Raw genomic sequence first — 24,604 nt, 5'->3', positions numbered from 1 at the left:
CATAGAAACTACCTGTGAGGCTTGAGTGTTTCAGAGGAAAACAGCACCTTTAGCCTGGAAAGAAGGCTGCATCCTTGCTAAGACACCACCTGCCAGCTTCTGGAAGTCAACAGAGTGAGCACTGAGACAATTTTGACAGCATGGCCATACTGCAAAGACCTCAGTGTGACTCCCACTCCCTGTAGACCACATCCAGAGGCAAGTGATTCAGCTAGAGTCGTAAACCAGCTAGTGGGGATGTTGTGCTGAGTGTAGACATGTGAGTTGTCCTGTTTTTACACCAGAACAAGTCTTTCGTGGACACACTAAGTTTAAAAGACACCAAATGGGCCTAGGGATTATATCAGTGAACAAAATATTTAACACCATAACTATGAGGTGGAAAGATTTGCATCTTCCTCTTATAATCACTTTATTTGTAATGACCCCACCTTCCAAAAGCTCCATTTAGTGCAGTAGAGAGAACAGAGAGGAAAAAAAAAAGATGGGTATTAAAATGAAAGAAGACAGCATGAAATAAGCATGGCCGCGACCAAAGCAAATCCTGAATATGCTAACAGCTGGAGGCTGACAGTAACTATGTACATCTGAAAGGCAAATTGCTTCTGATGGGTAATAGAAGGGCAGACCTCCATGGCTGTCTGTGCACAAACAGAAGTGCTTACATTTTGAAGGAGGTGGTCATTTAGGAGGTATGACTTAGAGTAGCACTCCCTTAAAGTAATCTGTAGCTCAGCAATAGCCTCTCAGTTGAATTCCAGCATGGACAGCCTTTGTCTTTGCTCATGAACATCTTACCATGAGTACATAAACTACACAATAGGTATAATTGCATTTTAAGCTATCATAGTGAGAAATTCTTTGTACATTTATCAATAGCCTCCATTGTACCTGGTCCTGAGTCCTATGCAGAATAAACACTAATAAAAACACATCATGCAAGAGACATGCATTCTTGGGAAAGCACTTCACTGTAACAGCATTTAGAACAATGAGATTTAAAAAAAACTCAACCCAGAATTCAGAAACAGTAATTTTACTCACCTAATCCTGGTTACTTATATTATAGAACTCTACATAGGTAAACTGTGAATAAAATGTGAAGGAGAGCTGAAGGGGAACAGTGGGAGGAGATTCTCATGGGTAATAAACCAGAACTAAAAAGAGTGAGAAAAAAAAGAGGAAAAAGTAGACAATAAGGTCAAATCTTGTGAAAAAAAAAAGTCCCATATAGACTTCTGCCTTGGTCTCCAGCTCCAGTGTATGGATGAGATAGAATGGTTTTTCTAGACTAGCTATGCACTAAGCTAAAATACTAGAATGACCCTCAAAAAAGAGATGGTGATGGAAGACAAAAAAAAAAATGCAGGCAGGCTAGAAGTTAGAATATAGAATATTGCAGTCATGTTAAGGAAAGACACGTGAAAATCAGGCAAGAATTTTCAGAAGGAAGAGATGTATTTTAGTAAAATTACATTGGTATGAATGGGTTAAACCAGGACAAGCCGGGAGGAAAGGCTGCCAGTTAAAGGCATGCTGTACTTCAGGTGAGCGATGACTAAGAGTCAGACGAGACTCTGAGAGCAAGACAAGATAAGAGAGAGTCTAGAGATACTCAAGATACTCGAGTGATAGCACAAGCATCAGGACATGGAGCACAAGTAACCAGAAGCATTAATGAGAAGGAGGAATCACAGGTAAAATGAATGATCAGATTATAAAGAGTAAACAAAGTAGCAATGAGATGACCAGAGTTCAGGTAAACTTCTTTAGAAGGGTTGACTGGACTTTAAAAACAGAGAAAGGAGCTCATCCTAATGCCTTTTATGATGGTCTTTCAAAGGCTTAAAATAAACATAGTTGGGCCTCCCTCCCTGGTGGCACAGGGGCTAAAGACAGCTCTGTCAAGCTATCATAAGCCACTGCAGCACGAGAGGTTAGATCTGGCCAAGGAGCTAATACACACGGCACAGCAGACCTCTTCTGTCTGGCCTGCTGCTCCCCTCAGCAGTGTGTTTCAGTAGATCTGCTCTTTTTGGTCCCCACTGTGTTTCTGGTGAATCCTCTCACCTCCCCCACTTCTGGCCTATATCCCAGTTCTTACATGCTTAAATAAATATAAATCTTAAAAAAAATAAACTTATTGCCTTGAAATCTTCATTTAATTTTAACCCAATAGTACCAAAAAATTCTCAATAATAGTGTATTATTTTTGCTTCAGAATCATAATTGTAGACCATAATCTCTTCTTAATATGGACTCTGTTTAAAACAATAATACTCAAAATTAAATTTCTTCTAGGTTCACCTTCAAAAGCTACCTTTCCTCACCTATGGTTTCAAGTCTTTCCACAAAAACACCTGCCTCCTTCTGACCACTGAGAACTGCATTTTTTCTTCTGCCCAAGAACTTTGTTCTGGTCCCTGCTCACACAGACCATGGGCTGTTTGAAGGTCAAGATCAGTCCAACTGTTTCTGCTTCCCCTTATAGGTCAAATTCATTCACAGCACTGCTATTTTGACAAATACATGCACATATTTTCTATATCTTCAATTCTAAACCTCTTAAGAAAATAAAAATAAAACAATCCAAATTTAAGTCTAGCCAACAGCCTAGAGAATGACTTACTGTCTCACACAAGGATCAAACAGGTCTTTTCTAGCTTTAAAGTGAAGTTAATATGGATGAATGTTGAAGTCGTTATGCTAAGTGAAACAGGCCAAGGACAAAGGCAAATATGGCATATGAGGTAACTCATATGCAAATGCATAAAGAAGTCAAATGCATAAAGAAGAATAGTGGACTGGGAGGGAATAGGAAGTGGCTGGTTAGTGAGTAGAATTTCAGTTAGGGAGGATGAAAAAATTCTGGAGATGGAGAATGGTGATAGTTGCACAATATAAGTATATTTAAAATGGTGGCCTATGTATCATTTACCACAATAAAAAACAAACAAGTTTAGCAGAAGCTCTCCTGACCGCCTGTGACCATGCAGGACTGTCTCTTAGCAAACCTGTCCCTTTCAGGGGCAGCTCTTTCTGCCTGCTTGTGTCCTTTATTCTTGTCCCCCTTTTTACAACAAACCTGCCCTTCTAGAGGTTAAAAAAAAAAAAAAAAGCAAACAAATTTAAAAAGAAACACACATTAAGGTGTATGTACTTAGACACAGTTGCAAATATACAGTAAAGATCACAATTTGTTTTAGTATATATGGAACATAATTATATTGTATTACACTAGCTAGTTGTTCAAAAGGAACTAAAATAAAATTGTACCTCTTCAATTTATACATCACTGTAGTTATGGGTAAAACTGCTCAAAATGAAAAGAAATATTAATAACCTGTAACTGCATTTATCAGAATGTACAAGCCCTAAAAAACAAAAGTTTAAAATAGAGCCAAAAAGTTTCCAAACAGTAAGACCCTTAATACAGACTCACATTTATAAAGTATATAAATGACCACAATTTATTTAAATGTTTTTTGAACAAAATATAGAAACTTTTGGTTTTTAAATATCTTACTCAAAAATGTAAATGGGGGGAAATGTTAAACTCAGTCTTAGAATTAAATGGAATTTAGCTAAAAGTTTTATAATATTTATAAAAATTCCCCTCACCAAAAACTTCCTGAAATATCTTTAAGTCAGGATGTTAAGAAATGTCTCAAAGCTACAACTACTTGGCTTTTTCTTTGCCAGAATTCAAGAAGAAAAGTAGAATCTCTATGTATTGTGAATCTCCACACTAAATGATTTTTTATATGAAATTATAATCTAGACACTGAAGACCTGCTGGAGCATATTACAACTGAGATGAAAAAATGCTCAGAATGAATAATGATGGAAAAAAAAAGAACTGCTGGGACATGATGTTGATTAGAACTTGAGTGTTGCAGTCAAACACACACTTGAGTTCTGCTCTGTGATTCAATCCAAGCCTCCTCAGCTTCTTCCTCTTTAAAATTAGTCTGACCTCCCACTTGACAGTATGAGGTCCCACAATCTGACCTGCCTTCTGAGAGTTTAGGTTCCCACATTCTTCTGTCCACCCAACACCCAGAAACCTAGCACCTCAGCACCCAGAGGGTGGCAGTCTTGATACTCACCAAGAAAGAAACTCACTTGACCCATCAGTCAGGAGGAAAACGTAGCAAAATTTTTGTTTTCTATAATTTGCCTACAATTTGGCTTCTGAATACATTAAGCTATTTAGGTTACTATTAACACCTTTAAATCAAAATTCTTGGCTACCATGTCCAGAATGTAGCTAGCACTTCATATATATATCTCCAGCATTTCTCTTAGTGCTTTCATATGTACCAATTCATTTAAACCTCACAACACCATATGAGATGAAAGAGTACTATTAATAACCCCATTTTACAGATGAGGCTATTGAGAACTGTCACTAACTGAATTTGAGGCCAGACAATCTGACTCCAATCTGCTAAGTCTCACTTCCTCCTCCTTTTGCTCCTTGTTTCTTTTAAAACTTTCCTGTCAGATTCCCTACACCTCCAGCCCCCAAGTCTTATGGCTGTTTCTGCTGATTCTTCTCTCTTCTTGCTGTGTGAATGCAGACATCTCCTAAAATTACACGACCTGTTTCCTTCTCTCCTTTGAGCAAATCAGCACTCTCCTGGCTTCAACTGTCAGGCTTATATTTATAACTCCCAAATTTAAACCATCAAGCTATCTCTCACTACCTTTTCCTCTATACAAATGCAAATTCTAAGTAACTTCTCAAATGCAGTTTCAGTAGATTTTATTGAAGAACACCACACCCCAGACTTTAAGGGTATACAACTATGTTATTATGTCCAGGATCCTGTGGATCAGGAGTTCAGAGACGATAGAGATGACTGATCACCACTTGACAACCCCTGAGGCCTCAGTAGGAACAAGTGGTCAGCCCCGAGCTGGAGTCACCTGTGTGTTCCAAGTGCTCAGTGGGAGCTGTTGGGTGGAACCTCAGCTGGCCTTAAAAGCTTCTTCATGCAAGACAACCTCAGGTTAATTGGGCTTTTTACATGGTAGGTCAAGGTGCCGGTGTCTCACCTTCTTAAAATACTTTCCAGTTAATCCAATCTCACGTTCCTTTCTCCCATAAAAGACAGAATAAATTAAGCATCAGGTGTTTTTTGCAAACCTTCTCAATTATTTTTTAATATCAGCAGTATTAGAGGAAATTATGTTCTGGAATGTGTGAAGACAAATCAAAAGCTACATAATGAAAATATTTATTTAATATGGTTGAATTAAGAATAATATCAGTCCTATGAGTTTATGTATAACCTTCATCACCTGGTTATTACTAAAAGGCCAACTGGTAGCTAACAATATTGCATACAAAGTTACAAAGTAACCAAAATAATCATATTCCATTGGATGTCAGAGTTAAAGAGCTGTCAGAGTTAAAAAAAATCAAAGCTTATTTTGAAAACATTAATACTTTTAGATATTCTAGATGAGCTACATACTTATATATATTTTAAAATTCGTAAAAGAATATGATTTCTATAATTCTAAGTCTGAGGTTCTCAACTGGAGATGATTTAGTCCTATGGGAGATATCTGTTAATATTTGGGGACATTTTTTACTGTCACCACTGGTTTGAGGTGCTACTGTCACCCAAAGGATAGAGGCCAGAGACAGTGCTTAACACCCACAATGCACAGGAAAAATGCCTTCTCCCAAAAGAATTATCTGACTCAAATGGCAATAGTGCCAAAGTTGAGAAACCACATTTTAAACTGTCAAAACAATATAAAATGTCATCAAAATAGAAACTTACTAGTAAAGTATACTTCTATCACACAATAGTTATAGTAGACAAATTTACCCAAAACAGGTTTGTTAAGATAGCAGAATGGATATAGGGTTATGCAGTAGTGGAGAGAACTGGCTTTGTCACCAAAGAGAAAAGTGGAATCCCAACTAGTTTTAACATGTCCACACGTAAGTTGCTAACTATAAAAATAATAAAAATAACACTATCTCTTAGAGTTATTGTAAGAAATATTAAATGAGAAAATGTTTCTAAAGGGTTTATCAAAGGCTGGGGGTCAGTAGAGTCATAATAATAAGCACCAGAAAAGGAATGCAAATTCTTTTTAATATAAACCCCAATATCTAACAGAAAAGAGATTTCTAACAAAAATTAAAAACTCACCATCACTGGCCAACTTCCGTACCTAAAGTATTCCTGATACAAAATCTATCAATTCTAGATAATATCCATTATCTCTCTGTGATTAAAAAAAGTATTTTATCTTCACCTGATGGTCATTTTTACTGGAACTCCAAGTTAGGCGCACACGCCCAGCGGCACTGTTGGATGTGAGGTTGTAGCCACTTTGGACTGAGCTAGTTACAGGGCCCTGGAAGCTAGTCCTCCTTTGTTACCTTACCACCTGTTGTTGAATTAGCCTGTTCCTGTTTGCTTTGAAAATCATAAAACTCTGGCCAGCCAATACCCTGCTTCCCCTACACCCCACCCTGGTGAGCAACACCATAAAAACAGGACCCCTGTGCTCTCAGGCAGAGTGTGGCTCAAGGAGGTTCACTTCTCCCTCCCATTATATGATCCATAATACAAGCTCATTGCTTGAACCTCTGACTGGATTTCTTTCTAAAGTCTGTTGCCCTATCAATAAAGCCAGCGAAGAACACTAACAGCTTTCTTTATTCAAATTAATTCCTTGACATTCCTCCAAATTGTGTGTATCAACAGTTATGTCTCTTCACTACTGAATAGTATTCCATGCTAGGTATGGACCACCATGTGGCTAATCATTTACCACAAAAAGGATATCTGTGCTCTTAACTTTTCTAATAGCCTAGGCAAGGCAGGTATTACCTACCACCCTTCACCAAAAGGGAAAGATGACAATTAAGGTTAAAGACATGCCAGTAATTATACAGAGGGTTAAGAAAGAAGGTCACACTTAACCCCAGTCACTTTCTATGTGCAATGAAGATTACAGTAAAGATCAAGCTTGCAAATATATATGACTATTTTCCCCTAACTTCAAGGTAAAGGTTTTCAGTAACAAGATTTATCTTGTTAGCTCGCCATTAGAATAATTACACACGCAACAGTAATTTCCTTATAATTATACTGTTTTTATTATGAACAATGAAGTTTCCTTATAGCTATAATAATGCAATGTAGTATCAAATTTCTGGATTTTTGTCGACCTAACAAGGAAAATATATATCTTGGAGCGAACAGTGATCACACATCTTTCTATGTGTTTATCATTTGTATTTTCTTTCCCATTAAATGGTTACAAGTCTTGCCAATTTTACAGTTGTGTCATTGGCATTTCTGTCACATTGATTTTTAGCTTGACTACCATCTATGATACTAGTTGCAAATATTTTTTCCAGCTTGTCATTTGACTTCATTTGTGTTCGGATTTCATATGTTAAATTTTTTTAATTATTTATAGCTAAAGTTACCATTTTTCTCTCTTATTACTTCTAGACTGAGTTCATATTTAGGAGGAGTTCCACTGCAGAATTAAGGAAAGATATTTATGGTATTAACAATCACATATATTTTAAGCTTTATGTTAAATACTTTTAAACTGCCCTCTCCCTGGTGGCGCAACAGGTTAAAGCACCGCATTATGAAGCTCTCCAAAACCACTGCAGCATGAGTTCAATTCCCCGCCAGACAGCTCACCCACATGGTATGGCAGACCTCTCCTGACCTGCCCACCACTGTATTCCAGTGGTATTCCAGTAGATCTGCCTGTTCTGCTCCCCACTCTCTCTGATGAATCCTCTCACCCACCATTCCTCTGGCTTGTACCCCAGTTCTATAAGTTTAAGTAAATAAATCTTTTTTAAAAAATACTTTTAAACTTACCTAATACTAATAAATACAATCAACAATGACTACTAACAATGACTACTAATCAGTATGTGAAAGGGAACTTTGTAATAGACAGATCAGGCTGATAACATGTAAAGCTGATCAATGTTAACATCACAGAGATGACTAGATAATTTGCCACTTCTTCATGGGAATACATGCTGCCACCATCTATGAGCTATTTATAACTAAGTTTAAGGGATTGTTTTTTGGGGGGAGGTGGTGAAGACAAGTCTCCAACTACTAGTGTATAAGTAGTATAAAAACTAAAGGAACACATTAAACAAGATCATGAGAAAATGGAAGTTCTATAAGGTATAAAACCCTGTTTCTTTAGCAAGTTGTTAGGGGATGAAAAGAAAGAGCAAAGTATAGCAACAAATTTAAGGACATTTTTCGAATACAGCATGTGAATCCTTGTCTGACTTCTAATTCAAACAAACCATTTATAAAGAGACACCTGTGACAAAATCAAAGAAATTTAAACACTGATTAAATATTTATATTTAGGAATTACTGATAATTTCAAGTGTGATAAATTTGTCTTTTACTTCAGAGCTGTTATCTCTAAAATACAAGTCAATGAAATGACTGATATATTTGATTTCAAATGATTCAGTCAGTGAAAGGTGTGTTAGCAAGAGGGGTGGGCAACACAGACTGCTGTTAACTGTTGAGGCCAGATGACAGGCACATAGATCAATACTATGCTAGTCAAAGTTTGTGTGCATGTGAATATTTTGACAAAAGTTTAAAAATTCACTGCAATCCTGACTGATAACTTTCTAAGGATTCTTCCTGTGAGAATTTTAATGTGCCTTGGAAACAGGACAACTTATACCTTGAAATTACATGCTGGCTAGAGATAGAAGAGCCACTTCTCCAGATTGGTGAGTTTCTACAGTGCAGGATTCTAGAAGCATACAAAGATGTCTAAAGAATGACCTCTGGCTTGGAAGAGTTCAAGAGATCCAGTAGGAATAACTTTCGTGACTTCTAAAAATATATTTGTAAGTGCTCTACATTTTTCTTTAGTATATAAGATAACTCCATTTTAACGTTTACTGAGGGCCAATGCATAGAGCAGGTAAGACAAAGAAAGACAAGTGTTAAGAAAAGGTCTTTGTCCTTAAGAAATTGATTCAGACATTGACCAAGTTCTGGGCAACTTTCTGGGGATACAAAGATGAGTATAGTTAGCTCCTAAAGGGAGCTAAAGGGACCTAAAGAAGTTGCCATTGGGGTACAATAGGACAAAATTCTAGAGTCAATGCCCTCTCAATCTTGGTTGTAACAAATTTACTTCAGCTCAAATACTCTGGTGAGCCCAACACAAATTATTCCTCAGTTTAACTGCCATGCGCTCCATAGAGAATACAGAGCTTGAGGAACATATTCATTTGCAGAGCCTGGAATTAAGAATTGTTTCTATAATCCAAGATTCGCAATCCAGGATTACTCCAAAATTAGATAGTTGCCCTCTTCTGGTAAATTTTAATATTGCAGTCTGATTCAATCAAATCCTGGACTCAAATTACCAAAGCAAACTTCAAGTAAATCCATGAGGGAATGTCAGGCACGGAAGAGTTTCCTGAGCTAGGCAAAGAAAAGAATACAAAAAGGAGATGGGAGAGAGGATTCAAATTAGGAAAATATTATGAGTTAAATTAAGTAGAATGTCAGAGGTTATGATGATTCTTACTTTCTGCCATCCTCCCAGAGTCACTAATTTCAAGATTATGATCTTGGGCAAATTCTCTCTGTCCTTCACATTCCTTATGTAAAATAGGAATAATATTACCTACCCCACAGGGTCAAATAAGGCAATACAAGAAGTCAAAAGTGATCAGCACACAGTATCAGTAGTAGTGTTTGTTATCATTCAGATGTCACCTCAAGCACTCATATTTCCCATCTTCCAATATAAATCAAGTTCTTTTGCTAAACACTAAGCTGTCTCCTTTTTATTTGTTCTCAATCTGTAATCTCACACTCATTCATGCAATTCTGATTAAATTGGTTTTGTCTGATCAATTTTAAGTTCCATGAGAGCAAGAACCCTATCTGGCTTTGCTCCTTCTGTGTTTCCAGGATTCAGTGCCACGCCTGGTATGCAAGCATTTTGTGCAATGAAACTGTAAAGTTCCAGTCAGTATCATGAATGATAGCATTTAGCATTTAGAGTGATAGATATAACAAAGATATGTTGAAGTCCTAAACCTCAGAATGTGATCTTATTTGGAAAGAATAATTACATTTGATCACTGCAGACATAATTAGCTAAGTTAACGCAAGGCATACTAAAGTTTCTCTTAATCCTGTGTCCTGATCTCCTTATAAGAGGGAAATTCAGGTATTGACAGAGGCAGAAACTGGAGTAATATAGCCTCAAGCTGAGGAACATCAAGGATTGATAGCTCCACAGAGACTGGAAAGGCTGGGACCTTTCAACATTCCAAAGGAAAGGTGGGTCTGCCAATACCTTGATTTCATTCAGATTCTAGTCTCCAGTGCTGTGAAATAATAGATTTCTGTTGCATGTAGCCTGGTTTGCGATACTCAGTTACAGCAGTCTAATGAAACAAATGCAAGCACCAACTTAAACTTTGTTATTTCAAAATTACATGTAGTGACTTTTTCTTCTATACCACAAAAATTGTTTATAGAAAACAATTTTTTTCTTTTTTTTATTTTATAACAGTTTATTTTTACATCATTTTGTACATTTTTTTTAGAAAACACTTTTTAAAAAGGAGATATCAGAACTAGTTTTTTGTCTTCCAACCTCAAAAATTTGACAGTTTTAATTAATTTTGACTAATTCCAAATTCCAGTCACATAAAACTTCAACAGGCATGTTATTTTTTCTTCTTTATTCACAGGACTAGGTTAGCTGTAAGTATTCATTAATAAAATAAATTAAAAGAAAATTTATTACTTAATCCTGATTTAGATGAATTGCACAAGCCAACACAGCACCGTTCAAGAATATATTAACTTCTATGTAATATACTTTAAACCGGACATGAACTTACTTTTCATCCATGTCATGTAAGGGGACAGTAAGTAATCTGATTTTCTTACCCCCCTTTCACACCTAAGAAGTGGTTATAATTTTTAGTTTACCATAATAATCTAATCTGGTAAATCAGAGGGTTGCAAAAAAAGAAAGAAGAATTTACAGGGAGTGCTAGCACATTAGGTATAAAGTAGCTAAGATTCAATTTGTGTGTGTAAACAAAGTATATAATTGTGCTGTATTTAGAGAATAGACATCATCCTTTAGTGAAAGTATGGGAGGCAGGGATATGACTCCTCAACCCTGGTATGAAGACAGCCAAGAAGTTCATAACTGAAAGTAGATATTTAGTGTCACCATAATATAGTATATAGGGTGTTGATTTATAATGCTGCACACCTAAAACTTACATAATACTACAAACTAATATTATTTTAATTAAAAAAAAGTCTATCACTCACAGTGCCATCTCCTCACATTATGTGTGAGTTTGTCTAGTTGCTATAAACTCATAAAAAGGATAATACATGAAACAAGTTTATGCACTTACCCTTTGGTAGATAAAGCTATCTGAAACGTTATTCCCAATTACATCCAGGATAGAATAGGAAATGGAAAATGTCTGATACAGGGATGAGAAGACCAAGAACCACACAGAATTTAATTAAGTATGATACTGAGTGGAAATACAAAAAGGAAAGTAGAACTCACCAAGGTAAAACTCAGAATATGTAAGAGAATTAGAAATGGCTAACCTTAAATGAGATAGCAATAGTTAATAATGAGTTGACCCAAAGGATCACTGTGTGATGCTGCATTAAAAGAACAACCTCTTCATCATGCTTAGTGAAATAAGCCAGAAAGAAAAGTTAAAATACTGGATGGTTTCATTCATAGCAAGAGTATAAAGGACCAAGGGGAAAAAAAAAATAATAATAATGCACAACTATATACTAGAGACATTTTACGGGGGTACAATGGGGAATGGCATCAAAAACGGGGGGAGGAGTGCACTGGACTATGGTGATGGCACACAGGTGATTTGGTGATGAGAAACCCATGGGGATTACAACTGAGATGGGAAAAGGCACAAAATGATGTAAAAATAAACTATTATTTAAAAAAAAAGGAAAAACCATTTCCTGGAAAAGGGAGTCTCTCCTCTAGCCCACCCTCCCAGTCACAAGACACAGTGAGTGAAGAGTAACCAAAAGACTTGCACAACCTTGACACGGCCCCCTTTACAATAACCACAGATGCTCCCATGGCAAAGTACACATGAAATCAGAGGAAAGGTTCACCAGGCAAAGGTCATGAAAAGAAACTTCTGTACAAGAGAACCAACAGATTCCCAGGAAGTCAGATGTTTGTATTAATCGGAAAAAAAAATTGGAAAACGTAAAGTACCAACTTATTTTATATTTTATAACCTTTAAGTCGATACTGTTAGCCAGAAATGAATATACAGAGATGTAAGGTATAAAGTATCTTATTGACAAGACAGAAAAAGGCAAAGTTTTAAAGAAATTTATTTCTATCCAAAAACTATCCATAGGGAATCCATGACTACTATAAGTGCTCTCTAAAGAAATAAGAATTAGGGATTGTGAAGGACTGTTTTCTACATTACCCTTACTTCTAGTTTTTAGAGACTTAAAGTACCCTTCCTTCTCTGTTCATGCACACTGGCCCAGGTGCTGGACCACCAATACTTCAGGTTCATCATGTTCAACAGTCGTCATCCTCTCCATTCTGTTTTGTCCTTAAGAAATAAATATCCGATCTCCCTGGTGATGCAAGGGTTAAAGACTCAGCACTACCAACCTATCCCCAGCCACAGCAGCAGGAGTTAAATGCCCAGCAGGCCAGAGAGCTGACCCACGTGGTCCAGCAGACCTCTCCAGTCAGGCCTGCTTCTCTCCTCAGCAGTGTCCATCACTCAATCTACTGGTTCTGCTTTCCACTTTGTCTCTGGTGAATCCTCTCACCCACCCCCACTCAAACCTCTGGCCTACACCCAGTTCCTCTATGCATAAATAAATAAATCTTTTTTAAAAAGAAAAAAAGATCAAGTTTTATTCTAGGTAGAGGTTTTCAAACTTTTGACCACAACTCACAGTAGGAATTACATTTTACATTTTACATCTGGAATCAGTAGACAACAAAACGCATACTGAAGCTCATAAAACCTTTATCATTTTTATAAACAGTAATAGAATTAACACTTTTCTGCTATAGAATGAATCATTCTTCTGAATCTTTAGTCCTATAGCTCATGGTTTTACAAGTTTCTAAACAATACCCTTATTACAAATGATAGATGGATCTCCTCCATTCTATTCTACTTATTTATTTTTTTTTAAAGATTTATTTATTTATGCATAGAGAACTGGGGTACAGGCCAGAGGTGCAGGGGCAGTGAGAGGATTCACCAGAGACAGAGTGGGGAGCAGAACAGGCAGATGAAGTACACTGCTGAGGGGAGCAGCGGGCGGGTCAGGAGAGGTCTGCCACGCCATGTGGTCACCTCCGGGGCAGGCGGGAATCGAACTCATGTGGAAGCGGCTTTGGATTCTCAGTGCTGTGCTTTAACCCGCTGCGCCACCAGGGAGGGCCCTCTACTTATTTTTTTATGCTGGTAACCCAACTATTAGATCACAACTTCACAGTTTCAAACATTTAGCAGATAAGTTAAAATGATTGATCTCTCTAAGTAGCACGTAAGGTATTCTAAATCCAGACTACCTAAATTCAAACGCTAACTCTATCATTTGTAGACTGTCAACCTCTATGCCTTTCGTTTCCATGTCATAGAGATAACAACAGTATTTTCCTCAAAAGTGAGGACTGACAAAGGCCATCCACATAAAGTAGATAGAACATAAAAAGTACTCAATGAATGGCTATAAATAATTCTTAAGCATAGTAAATCCCAAAACTTTCAGTAAAAAACAAACAAAAACTTCTAGGGATGGATAAAGAAGATGTGGTATATACACATCAGAACACCATTCAGCTATTTAAAAAAAAATAAAAAGGTGAAATTCTAGGCCCTCCCTGGTGGTGCAACGGGTTAGGATGCAGCATCACAAGGTGGCCGCAGCCAACTGAGTGCTAGTTCGATCCCCCACCTGGAGGTGACCCACATGGCGCAGCAGACCTCTCCTGACCTGCCTGCTGCTCCCCTCAGCAGTGTACTTAGGTCAGTCAGCCTGTTCTGCTCCCCACTCTGTCTCTGGGGAATCCTCTCACTGCCCCTACACCTCTGGCCTGTACCCAAGTTCTGTATGAATAAGTAAATAAATCTTTAAAAAAAGATGAAATTCTAACATTTGCAACAACATGGCTGAACCTAGAGGATATTATCCTTAGTGAAATAAGTCTGGAGGAAGACAAACCAAATGATTTCACTTACATGTGATATATAGAAAAAATATATAGATGACCTAAACAAAAATAAATTTTTAGACTAAAAGACAAATTAGTGGTTACCAGAAGGGAATGGGGAAAGGAAAGGTTAAATTGTGTATAAGGGGACATTTGTATGGTAAAGGGTAGAATGGATTTTTTTATTAGTGGACTTATGTTGTATATACACTTTCATATGCCCACCTGAAACATATAATGCAATATTACTTCAATTTTTTAAAATGGGGAAAAGTGTCTTAAATTACCCAAGGACTTTTGAAAAATGTTAGTATAATATACATACATCAAATTCTTCTCTTTAGTCACTTTAAAGTATACAATTCACTGGCATTTAATATATTCATAATGTTGTAGAACCATCATCACTGTCTCAACAAAATTTCTATGACGCCCCAAAAAGAAATCCCCATTAAATAGTAACTCCCCGTTTCACCCACCTCCCCAGACTCTGCTTTTGGTCTCTAAATACATGGACTTTTGTAAAGATTTATTTACTTATACATACAGAACTGGGGTATAGGCCAGAGGTACAGAGGTGAAAGGATTCACCAGAATCAGAGTGGGGAGCAGAACAGGCAGATTGTCTAAAATACACTGCTGAGGGGAGCATCGGGCAGGCCAGGAGAGGTCTGCTATGCCAGGTGGGTGGAACTCTGTGCTACAGTGGCTTTAATAACTTCACTGTGCTGTGCTTTAACCCACTGTACCAGGGAGGGTCCAATACATGGACTTTTTAATTAATAAAAAATTAATAGTTAACTAGAACAGCTTTCTAAGGTAGAATAAAATGTGTGTGTGTGTGTGTGTGTGTGTTTGAGTCATTAATCCTAAGGCACATGAGGCAAACTTCTACAGATCATTGCCTAAGTGAACATTGCTAATCATTTGAGATAATTCTGTGACCTGAATTGGGGTCAAAAATCCCTGCCTGCACTCCCTGGTGGCTCAGCAAGTTAAAGTACAGCACTAATAAGCTAAAGCCACTTCAGCATGAGTTCCATCCCTGCCCTGAGGTTACCCACATGGCAAGGCAGACCTCTCCTGACCAGCCCGCTGCTCAGCAGTGTACTTCATCAGTCAACCTATTCTGCTCCCCACTCTATCTCTGGTGAATCCTCTCACCGCCTCTGCACCTCTGGCCTGTACCCTCATTCTGTATGCAGAAATAAATAAATCTTTTTTTTTTTTTAAATCCCTGCCTCCTGTGACTTTTGTTAGGGTAAGATTCCCAAAGACTGAAGCGTACTCTGGCAGAGTACATTTTGTGTGTCTACAGGTGGCAAAATGAGCTAGATTCCAAGATGTTTCTTTACTACATCATGAACTAAAGAATGTTTATTCTTTATTCATGGCATTTGGAAACTCTACTATAAAGCTCCAACCTTCTGCCATTAAGAGGTTTAAAAAAAAAAAAAAGCACACTTGGACACAGATCTAGAGTTTCACTTCTAGGCTTCAGGATATAGTATTATTTCCTTTTTGGGCTCCACCCTTCTCACTGTCTGATTTCCCACCCTTCCTTTTTAGTGTATAAAACTGGGTAAAAATAATGTCATTCTTCCCTGGATCTATTCAGGGAGTTGTCAGATACCAGATCAAGGAAATAACAGAGGTTGGGAGGTTACCTTGCTAGGAAGCACAGTAATTCTTTGAGAAATGGGGAAAGCAGGCTTTTTAGGCCAAAGAAATGTCACTAAGAAGCAAGAAAGATGTGAACTGGGCACAAGTCTCAGTCCCAGATGTACAGGTCAGAGCTTTTCTTCCTCTCTCTGTTTTAAGGACCAACAGCACTCACCCAGCAAATAGACAGCAGTCTTATTTTCCATTTCCCAGTTCCCTTTCTCTTCCCTCAACAGAGACAGCTTCCCCGCCCCTTGAGTGAGAAAGTCTGACCCGCCCAGATCGACCGCCCAGACCGACCGTCCGACCGACCGCTCTGGGCCAATAGGTGGTGGATGTGCAGAGGTGGGGGCGAGTCGAGGGGTATGATTCTGAGTTTCAGAGGGACTTTCCGGGTATGAGTCTTACATTACTTTGGAGTGTTGGGAAAAAGAAGGGTAGAGAAGACTTTAAGCAGCAGACTAGCACGAAACCACAATGCCCCCCAAACTCCGGGAAAGACCGTGCCAAGAATAGTGCCAAAGTCAGGAAGATGTAGTGAACTTGAGATGGACAAAAGGAATTACAACTCTCTGAAGCCCGGGGGCCCTGGCAAGTCAGTGAGAGCGCTGGTCTCAGAGTTGGCTGTGAAGGATCACCCCCTGGCACTCACGGCGCAGGAAGCAAAAGCTTCACCCAAGACTGACCAAAATGTGAGATCTCAAAAGAGACTAAAAAGTCATCACCTCCACTAACGCTAGGAGATCCTTATCAAGTGTAAGTTTGGGTCCCGCACGTGCCTCAAGCATCTGGCCAGGGGCGCTCAGGCGAGAACGGCAACCGGCAGGCAGTAGCTGGGAAGATGGGCAGTAGGGAGCACAATGACCGCGTTCCCACCAAAACGAATCAGGGAGCTAGGAGGACCCCGCGATCGGCTGCTGTGGGTACCCCCGACGGAGAGGCCGTGGTCTCTCTGAGCGCCAGAAATACGGCCCACGCAGGGCCCTGGTCTTGGACCAAGGCGTGGTTTGGAAGGTGACAGCACCCGGCTTTCCGCGAAGAGTGAGGCAACTCCGGAAACTTCCCACAGTACCTCCCCCGCGCCCCGCGCTCTGGAACAGCCCGCGCGGACTCGAGTCGCGGGCGCACTGACCTGAGATGGTCTCCTGGTAGCCCTTGGTGAAGAACTGCATGGCCGAGGCCGCCCTCCAGGGCGTCTTGAGCAGCCCTTGCCGCTGGGGGTCCTCGCCCAGCGACCTCAGGATGGACGAGTAGGCGGTCACCAAGTCAGGGAAGTTAAACTCATTAACCACCTCTCTGCGGGGCCGCTCGCCCGACCAGCCTTCCCCGGGCAAAGGACTCTGGGTCTCCCGCCGCGGCGGCTTTTCGGCCGATCGGCTCCGCTCTGGCCGCTGCGGCTTGCCCTCGAGGACCCCATTGCTACACCTGGCGTCCCGCGAATTGGCCGGCACCGGGCCCTTCTCCATGGACCCACTGCTGCTCGGAAGGGACCGTGAAGCACTTCAGGAGCTGCAACCAAACTTCGCTGGCGGCCGAGGGCAACAAGCTGTGACCAGAGTCACCTGAGGAAGGGAAGTGACCCAACACAGACACCTTCAGATCCACAAACAGCTGGAGGGTAGAGAGCGCGGCAGCACCGCCTTTTTATGGGCTGGCTCCTCGGCCGGCGCCGCCGGACGTTTCCATTGGCCGAGGCCGCCTCGCGTCACAGCGTTCGCCCCGCCCCCCGTCCGGCATCTCCTCCCGGCGCCTGTGCAGCTACTCCAGGCGTTGCTGGAAAGGCAGCCGCCGGGGGCATTGACGGCCTCCCCAGCCAAGCGCCAGCCTCGACTGCCTGGAGGACCAGTTAGCTTGTCAGATGGCTGCGGGATGAACAGATTCCGGGAGACGGCTGGTGTCCCAAGCGGGGAACTCGGCAAGGGGAGGCACGGCTGGACGCCTTGGTCTGCTAGAACCCTGGTCACGTCGCCCTGTGGAAGATGAGCAGACAGGTGGTCTCGCGGAAGAGAGCCGGGGTTGGGCTGTGTATAAGAAAAACAGCTCTTATTCTTTTAAAACAAGAGAATAAAATCACTGGAAACTCCTGTGTTCATTAGTTTGAAATATGTCCAATGCACCTGCCACCTGCCAGAATCTTCTGACCTCTGTGGAGTGGCTATTACACCTAGTGACTCTAATGACAGGCCCAGTGGCCAGAACTCCGACCAGGAAAAATTGTTTTGCGAGCCAGGATAAGTTAGGAGTTTTCATTTAAACCCCATCTGGGTGTTATAGAAACGCAAATGTGGAGATTTGGTGCTCTATCGTTTTTAGAGTGATGTACTAAGCTTCTTTTCCCAGGTGTAGGTACAAATTGTGAAATGTTATTGATCCAATGGACTCTGAACAAGTGACATTTGCTCTATTTTTTGAGTAAAAAAATAAACTTTTTTCTTAATTGAGGAATTATTTCATAAAGTCAAAGTTGAGTTTTGAAACGCATCAAATTAATATCTGGTGATTTTCTCCAGAGAGTTTCTGGCCTTCTGCAGATTTTCTGACATAGAAACAGGTGTCCATAGACTTAATGTCAGGCAAACCAGCAGAGAAGCCCATGGAATAGTTCTATAATAATAAGGTGGCTCAGTCTTACAATTTCATCAGTGTGTATTTTTTATCTGCTCCAGGCATACCACTATTCTAAACATTCAGGAAAGAAGTATGGAAATTGTCTGGACTCCTATGCACATTTATTGTAAACTAGAAGAAATACTTGTCAGTGTTTTGTAAAGATAGTTATTAAATTTCTGTCTACATTCTATACCATGTTACATATATCAAGAAATACAAACATATGAACATACTTCTGTCACTCTCCTAGTATCTATTGTAAGACCTTCTCCCCACCTCACACCCTTATCAGCAAGATCCTACAACATTTCCCCTCAAACTGCACTGCCCATTGTCCACTGATACTACCTGGTTAAAGTAGCCAACCACTGGGTCTCCAGCTGTTTCAAACATAGATTAAGACACATTGAAAGATGATCATGTATTTAACAAACAAAAACAAAAATTCAATTGATGCTTTAAAAATTGAGGTGCTTTCAATAAGATTTTGTGTGTATGTGGCAATTTTTGCTTTCCTTTACAAGCACTGGTAAATACTAATTTATTCCCAAAAACAATTTCTGGTGAAATTTTTACCCTAAAATAACTTTTCACTGCTGGTAACAGTGCTCTTGTTACCAATTACCCACATAAGTTCTTTGGATTTGTTCTATAATATATTTACTTGTAAAGTGAAACAATACCTTTTAGCCAGATGTTCTAAGGTGACACAAAAAAACTTTACAAGTGCCAATATTATATAAACAGTTTAACAGTGAAATTTAGGTAGTTGTCAGGGATGGTTGTAAGCAGAAATGGGAGAAAAAGGATGACTAAACTAAAAGAAGGTGATAGATACCACAGAATTTATTAGCATAAATTGGTTCATCTTAGAATTATGGGTTTTCCAGCCAAAAATTGTAATGGCTTCCATAATATTTCTGACCCAGTAAGGGACCCATTTTCACCTGGAACCCAATTTGGGAGTTGCTTTCTACTAAAAGTCAATAATTTTTGTATATTCCCACACCTGGAACCCAATTTGGGAGTTGCTTTCTACTAAAAGTTAGATAATTTTTGTATATTCCCATTTCTAGAGCAGTAGAAAAAGAGAAAAGAAAAACAGCTGAGAATCCCAGTGTCAATGATTGAATATTTCAGGGATACAGAAATGTGCAGAGTCGTCAGTTGTCAAGGGTAATGGGTAAATGAGCATTAGGCACTTGGCAATGGTGACTAGAAAAACAAATTGCTTAAAATGCACTTGATGAAAGTTCTATATTTGAAAATCAAAATTTAAAGGAGCTTCTAGATCAAACTGAAAAGGTATACAAGAAAAATGGCCCTGTACCCTTCCTAGCTCCAGAAGCAGAGTTACAGAGTGAATGGAGTCCTTAAATGTCTCACTAAATCATCCAAATGTAGAAAGAAGCAAACTGAATGGCAGCCTTCAACTTTCTTCTCTTCTGTCTGAGGAAGAATGAAACCACTTTGGAGAGAAAATGGAACTCTAAGGTGACTCTCTGAGATGAAAGGAAAAGCTCAAGAATTTCATATGTGAATGAAACTATTCAAAGCCCAAAGTTACCTCACAAGAGAGTAGACACACCACAAATAATGCATAGCCCTGGTAGAGGATCTCTAATGAACTGGCAAATGCTAAAAAAAAAATTAAAAAAATTAAAAGGGGGGTGCTGCTTATGGAAAACACACTATATCATGGCTGAAGTCTGTCCCAGTCTTCACAATCCCTCATGGAAAGGACATAACACAAACTCTTCAATCTGCAACTGTAGCAGAATCAGGAAAACACCTGGGCTTCTACTATAATAGAGAACACAAAGAAGTCTCTCTTATCCTATCAGGCATTGACAGGAAGCAGCGAAACAGCATGGCAACTGAGCAAACATACATCAGTCAAATAAAACAAAACTAAACAGGGGGGAAATGATACACCATGTAGAAGACATAAAGACCGCATACAACTGAGAAGAAAATAGAGCTTATCAAACAGAAAAAAATTCCTTACAAATGTTTTATGCAACAGAATAGTTTAATAAAAACATGAATTCAATAAGACAAAAACCAAGGTAATAAAATAATAGAATTGAAAAAGAGTTGCAGATCTAACGAAATGAATTAAGGTCATCATTATTGTGGAGTGAACTAGGAAAACCATGGACAATAAACAGTGTTAAAAATTTAATTACTGCCATGAAGAACACCATGATAATGAATGTAGAATAAAAGATAAAGATGAAAGCTATTAGAGAGGACAGAGATGATATACCATAGTATAATTAAGGTTCCTGGGATAGATAACAAGTGAGAGAGAATATAGTCAAAGGTATAATACAAGCAGGCCTCCCTGGTGGCGCAGGGGTTCAAGACACAATGCTATCGCTATCTGCGGCCACTGCAACATGAGTTCCATTCCCAGCCAGGGAGTCGACCCACATGGTGCCGCAGACCTGTCCTGTCTTGCCCGCTGCTCCCCTCAGCAGTGTAGTTCAATTAGTCTGCCTGTTCTGCTTCCTACTGTGTTTCTGGTGAATCTTCTCACATACAAACCTGCCCCTGCTGCACTTCTGGCCTATACCCCAGTTCTTGTATGCATACAAATGAGTAAATCTTTTTAAATGATATAATACAAGCATATTTGTCTATCATAAATAAAGCCTTGTATTTATGTCCATTGATTTTTCAACAAGGGTACCAAGACAATTCAATGGAAGTAAAGTAGAATCTGTAAGACAATTAGAGATCTACACACAAAAGAAATACAAATTGTATTTCTTTTATTAACTCAATAGATTAAAAGACCTCAGTGTAAGATATTATATTATTTAAATTAAAAAACCTCAGTGTAAGAGAAAATTATAAAACTCATAGAAAACATAGGCATAAATCTTCATGATCTTCATAAATCTTCATAAATCTTCATGATTAAGTCATGACATTTCTTACCAAAAGCAGATGCAGTAAAGGAAAAAAAATAGGTAAAGTAGGCTCACCAGTGCTTCAAATGACACTATTAAGAAAGGGAACAGATAATCCACATGTTGGGAGAAAATGTTTATAAACCATAGTAGATTAGTCTACTATCTTGAATGTATAAAGAATCCTTAGAACTCAATAATAAAAAGACCAGTAGCCTGATTTTAAAAGGGCAAAGGATTTCAATGGACACTTCTCTAAAGAAGATATACACATGGCCAACAAGCAGATGGAAAGTTACTCAATATCATTTGCCATCAAGGAAATAAAATAACGTTGTAAGTGAATGCTACCTCACACCCTCTAGCATGGCTATTTTTATATTTTTCAAAGATTTTTAAAAAAAGATTTATTTATTTATGCATACAGAACTGGGGTACAGGCCAGAGGTGCAGGAGCAGTGAGAGGATTCACCAGAGACAGAGTGGGAAGTAGAACAGGCAGATGGACAAAGTATACTGCTGAAGGGAGCAGTGGGTGGGACAGGAGAGGTCTGCTGTGCCATGTAGGTCAGCTCCCAGGCTGGGATTGGAACTCATGCTGCAGTTGCAGGGATAGCTTGATAGTGCTGAGACTTAACCTCTTGTGCCCCCAGGGAGGCCCTAGCATGGCTATATTTAACACATAGCTAATAACATGTATTTCTCAGGATATAAAGAAATCGAAATCCTCATAGCTGCTGGTGGGACTATAAAAGAGTATCTGACAGTTTGTGAAAAGGAAAAGCAGAATATTCATGTGGCCCAGCAATTCCATAGTAAGTATAAATCCAAGACTAATAACATATGCCCACACAAAAACTTACATCTAAATGTTTATAGCACCATTATTCATAATAAGCAAAAAAGTATGAGCAACTCAAATGCTCATAAACTGATGCATATAGATAAGCAAATTGTGCTGTATACATACACTGGAATATTATTAAGCAATAACAACGAAGTTATAGCATGAATGAAATTCAAAAACATTATACTAAGAAAACACACACACACAGAGCCACATATTATGTGATTCTATTATATGAAAATCCAGGATTAGAAAATTCAAACAAACAGTAAGTTGATTAGTAGAGGAGGCAAAGGGACTAGGGAGTGACCACTGATAGATGTGAGGTTTACTTTGGGGGTGATAAAAATTTTCTGGAATCAGGTATTGCAAATAGTGCACAACTTTTTGAACATACTAAAATATTCTTAACTATACCTTCTGAAAATGTGCATTTATGGTGTGGGAATTATGTCTGAATAAAAAAAAAATTTCCTTTAAAATTAATAAGTCCAGTTTGTAAAGAAAACAGTGTGTTCTAAAAAGTTCTGAGAGACAATGCCTACCACCAAGCTGAATAAGTTTCAGTTATGAAGTGCTTTCCAAGCACCAAGGCAGAAACAACAGCAAATTACCTGCAAGGGGTTGGAAGCAGAGACATAGAATAGCATCTAATTTTTCCACAGTAAGTTATTGCCTCCCCCCAAAAAAATTATGGAGAGAGAAATCTTCATTTTAGGAAAAGTAAGTTAGAACTATAGATATACAATAGATAAACAATTATACATCACAACATGTATAACACTCTAAGTTTTTACTGGAAAAACCCCACTTGATATGAGATCCTGTTAATTAATAATTAAAATGAAGAACTCAAGACTGAAGAACTTATGGTAAATAACATTCAAATATAAAACCAACTTAAAATTTCAATTATAAAACAATACCAAGTATAAAGCCAATACTTAATAGCTTTAAGAATAATTGTAAAAAGAAAAAAACCTGAACAGCATGAACCTAGACTATGTAAAAAAAAAAAAAAAAGCAATTAATTAAGGAAAAGAATTGGGGAAAAGGAGATGAGCACAATTTTTATGTTTACTCTTCATAAAAAGGACTCAACAGAGGAGCCCTCCCTCACGGCACAGTGGATTAAACTACAGCACCGCATGCTAGCCACTGCCACCTCACTGAGAGTTTGATCCCCCGCCCCGGAGGTGACCCACATGGCGCAGCAGACCTCCCCGGTTCTTGTTGCTCCACTCAGCAGTGTACTTTGTCAATCTACCTGTTCTGCTCCCCACTCTGCCTCTGGTAAATCCTCTCACCCCCACACCTCTGGCTTGTACACTCCAGCTCTACACAAAAATAAATAAAAATATTTAAATGTATAAAAATAATTAATTAATAAATATAAAAATAGCACTTCTGGTAGAATGCTATTTGACAAAAAATTTCAACCAGCCTTTAGTGAAGAACCGGATATTCACATTAGAATGCCACTCACTGCACGGTATTTCGTAGTTACTGAGCCAATGAACTGTTTATGATTCTCATTCTACACAGTAGGCGGAGTTATAAATCTCATTAAGGTCCCTAAGTATGGAATGAGTCACATAAAACCCCAACTGATGCCCAAATTTGGCCATCAGTTGAATGTGACTTTGTGAAGTCTGCTTAGTCATGTTCCTTTGTTAACTGCAGCATGGGAAAAGTGGTCAGAGGGCAAAATTCAAGTTTGCATTTCCTGGTTAATTATTAAAAAAGCCAGGCAACACCTGTGATCAGGCCTATGTTGTCCTGGGATGTGGAATTCATAGGGAGGGCCAGTCGGGAGACATTCCAGATGCTTGCTGATGCAGGATGGGAGTGGGGCATTGGCCCTGGGATTTCTTCCTCCTGTACAAACTCACTGTGATGTGCAACAAGCTTCTTTCTGTCTACTGACTGAAATAAATTCTGCTATGAAGCAAACTTGAAGTTTAATGAAAGATAAAATTTTTTTAGATTTATTTATTTATCCATACAAGAGCTAGGGTACAGGCCAGAGGTGCAGGGAGAGGTGCCTCTCACCAGAGACAGAACGGGGAGCAGAAAAGGCAGATCTACTGAAATACACTGGTGAGGGGAGCAGCGGGCAAGACAGGAGAGGTCTGCTGTGCCATGTGGGTCACCTCTGGGACGGGGATCAAACATTCACTGAGGCTGCTGTGACTAGCTTGTAGTGCTGTGCCCTAACCTGTTGCACCACCAGGGAGGGCCCATAGTTCATTTCTAACATTTCAGTCATCTAAAG

General features: G+C 39.1%; 1 protein-coding gene across 1 annotated transcript in view; it reads right to left on the bottom strand.

The window, feature by feature from the left end:
• Positions 1-17,526, bottom strand: part of GCH1 (GTP cyclohydrolase 1) — a 43,040-nt gene extending 25,514 nt beyond the window's left edge. Inside the window, exon 1 of the mRNA XM_004681854.2 lies at positions 17,087-17,526. Coding sequence (XP_004681911.1) covers positions 17,087-17,420 — 334 coding nt within the window. The 5' untranslated portion in view covers positions 17,421-17,526. The remainder of the gene's footprint in view (positions 1-17,086) is intronic.
• Between the last annotated feature and the right edge of the window lie 7,078 nt (positions 17,527-24,604).

Source organism: Condylura cristata, unplaced genomic scaffold, assembly GCF_000260355.1.
Source record: "Condylura cristata isolate star-nosed mole 26May11 unplaced genomic scaffold, ConCri1.0 scaffold00013, whole genome shotgun sequence".
In the NCBI taxonomy this organism is placed as follows: domain Eukaryota; kingdom Metazoa; phylum Chordata; class Mammalia; order Eulipotyphla; family Talpidae; genus Condylura; species Condylura cristata.
Note: the sequence above shows the minus strand (reverse complement) of the source record. Positions and strands in the feature narration are given on the sequence as shown.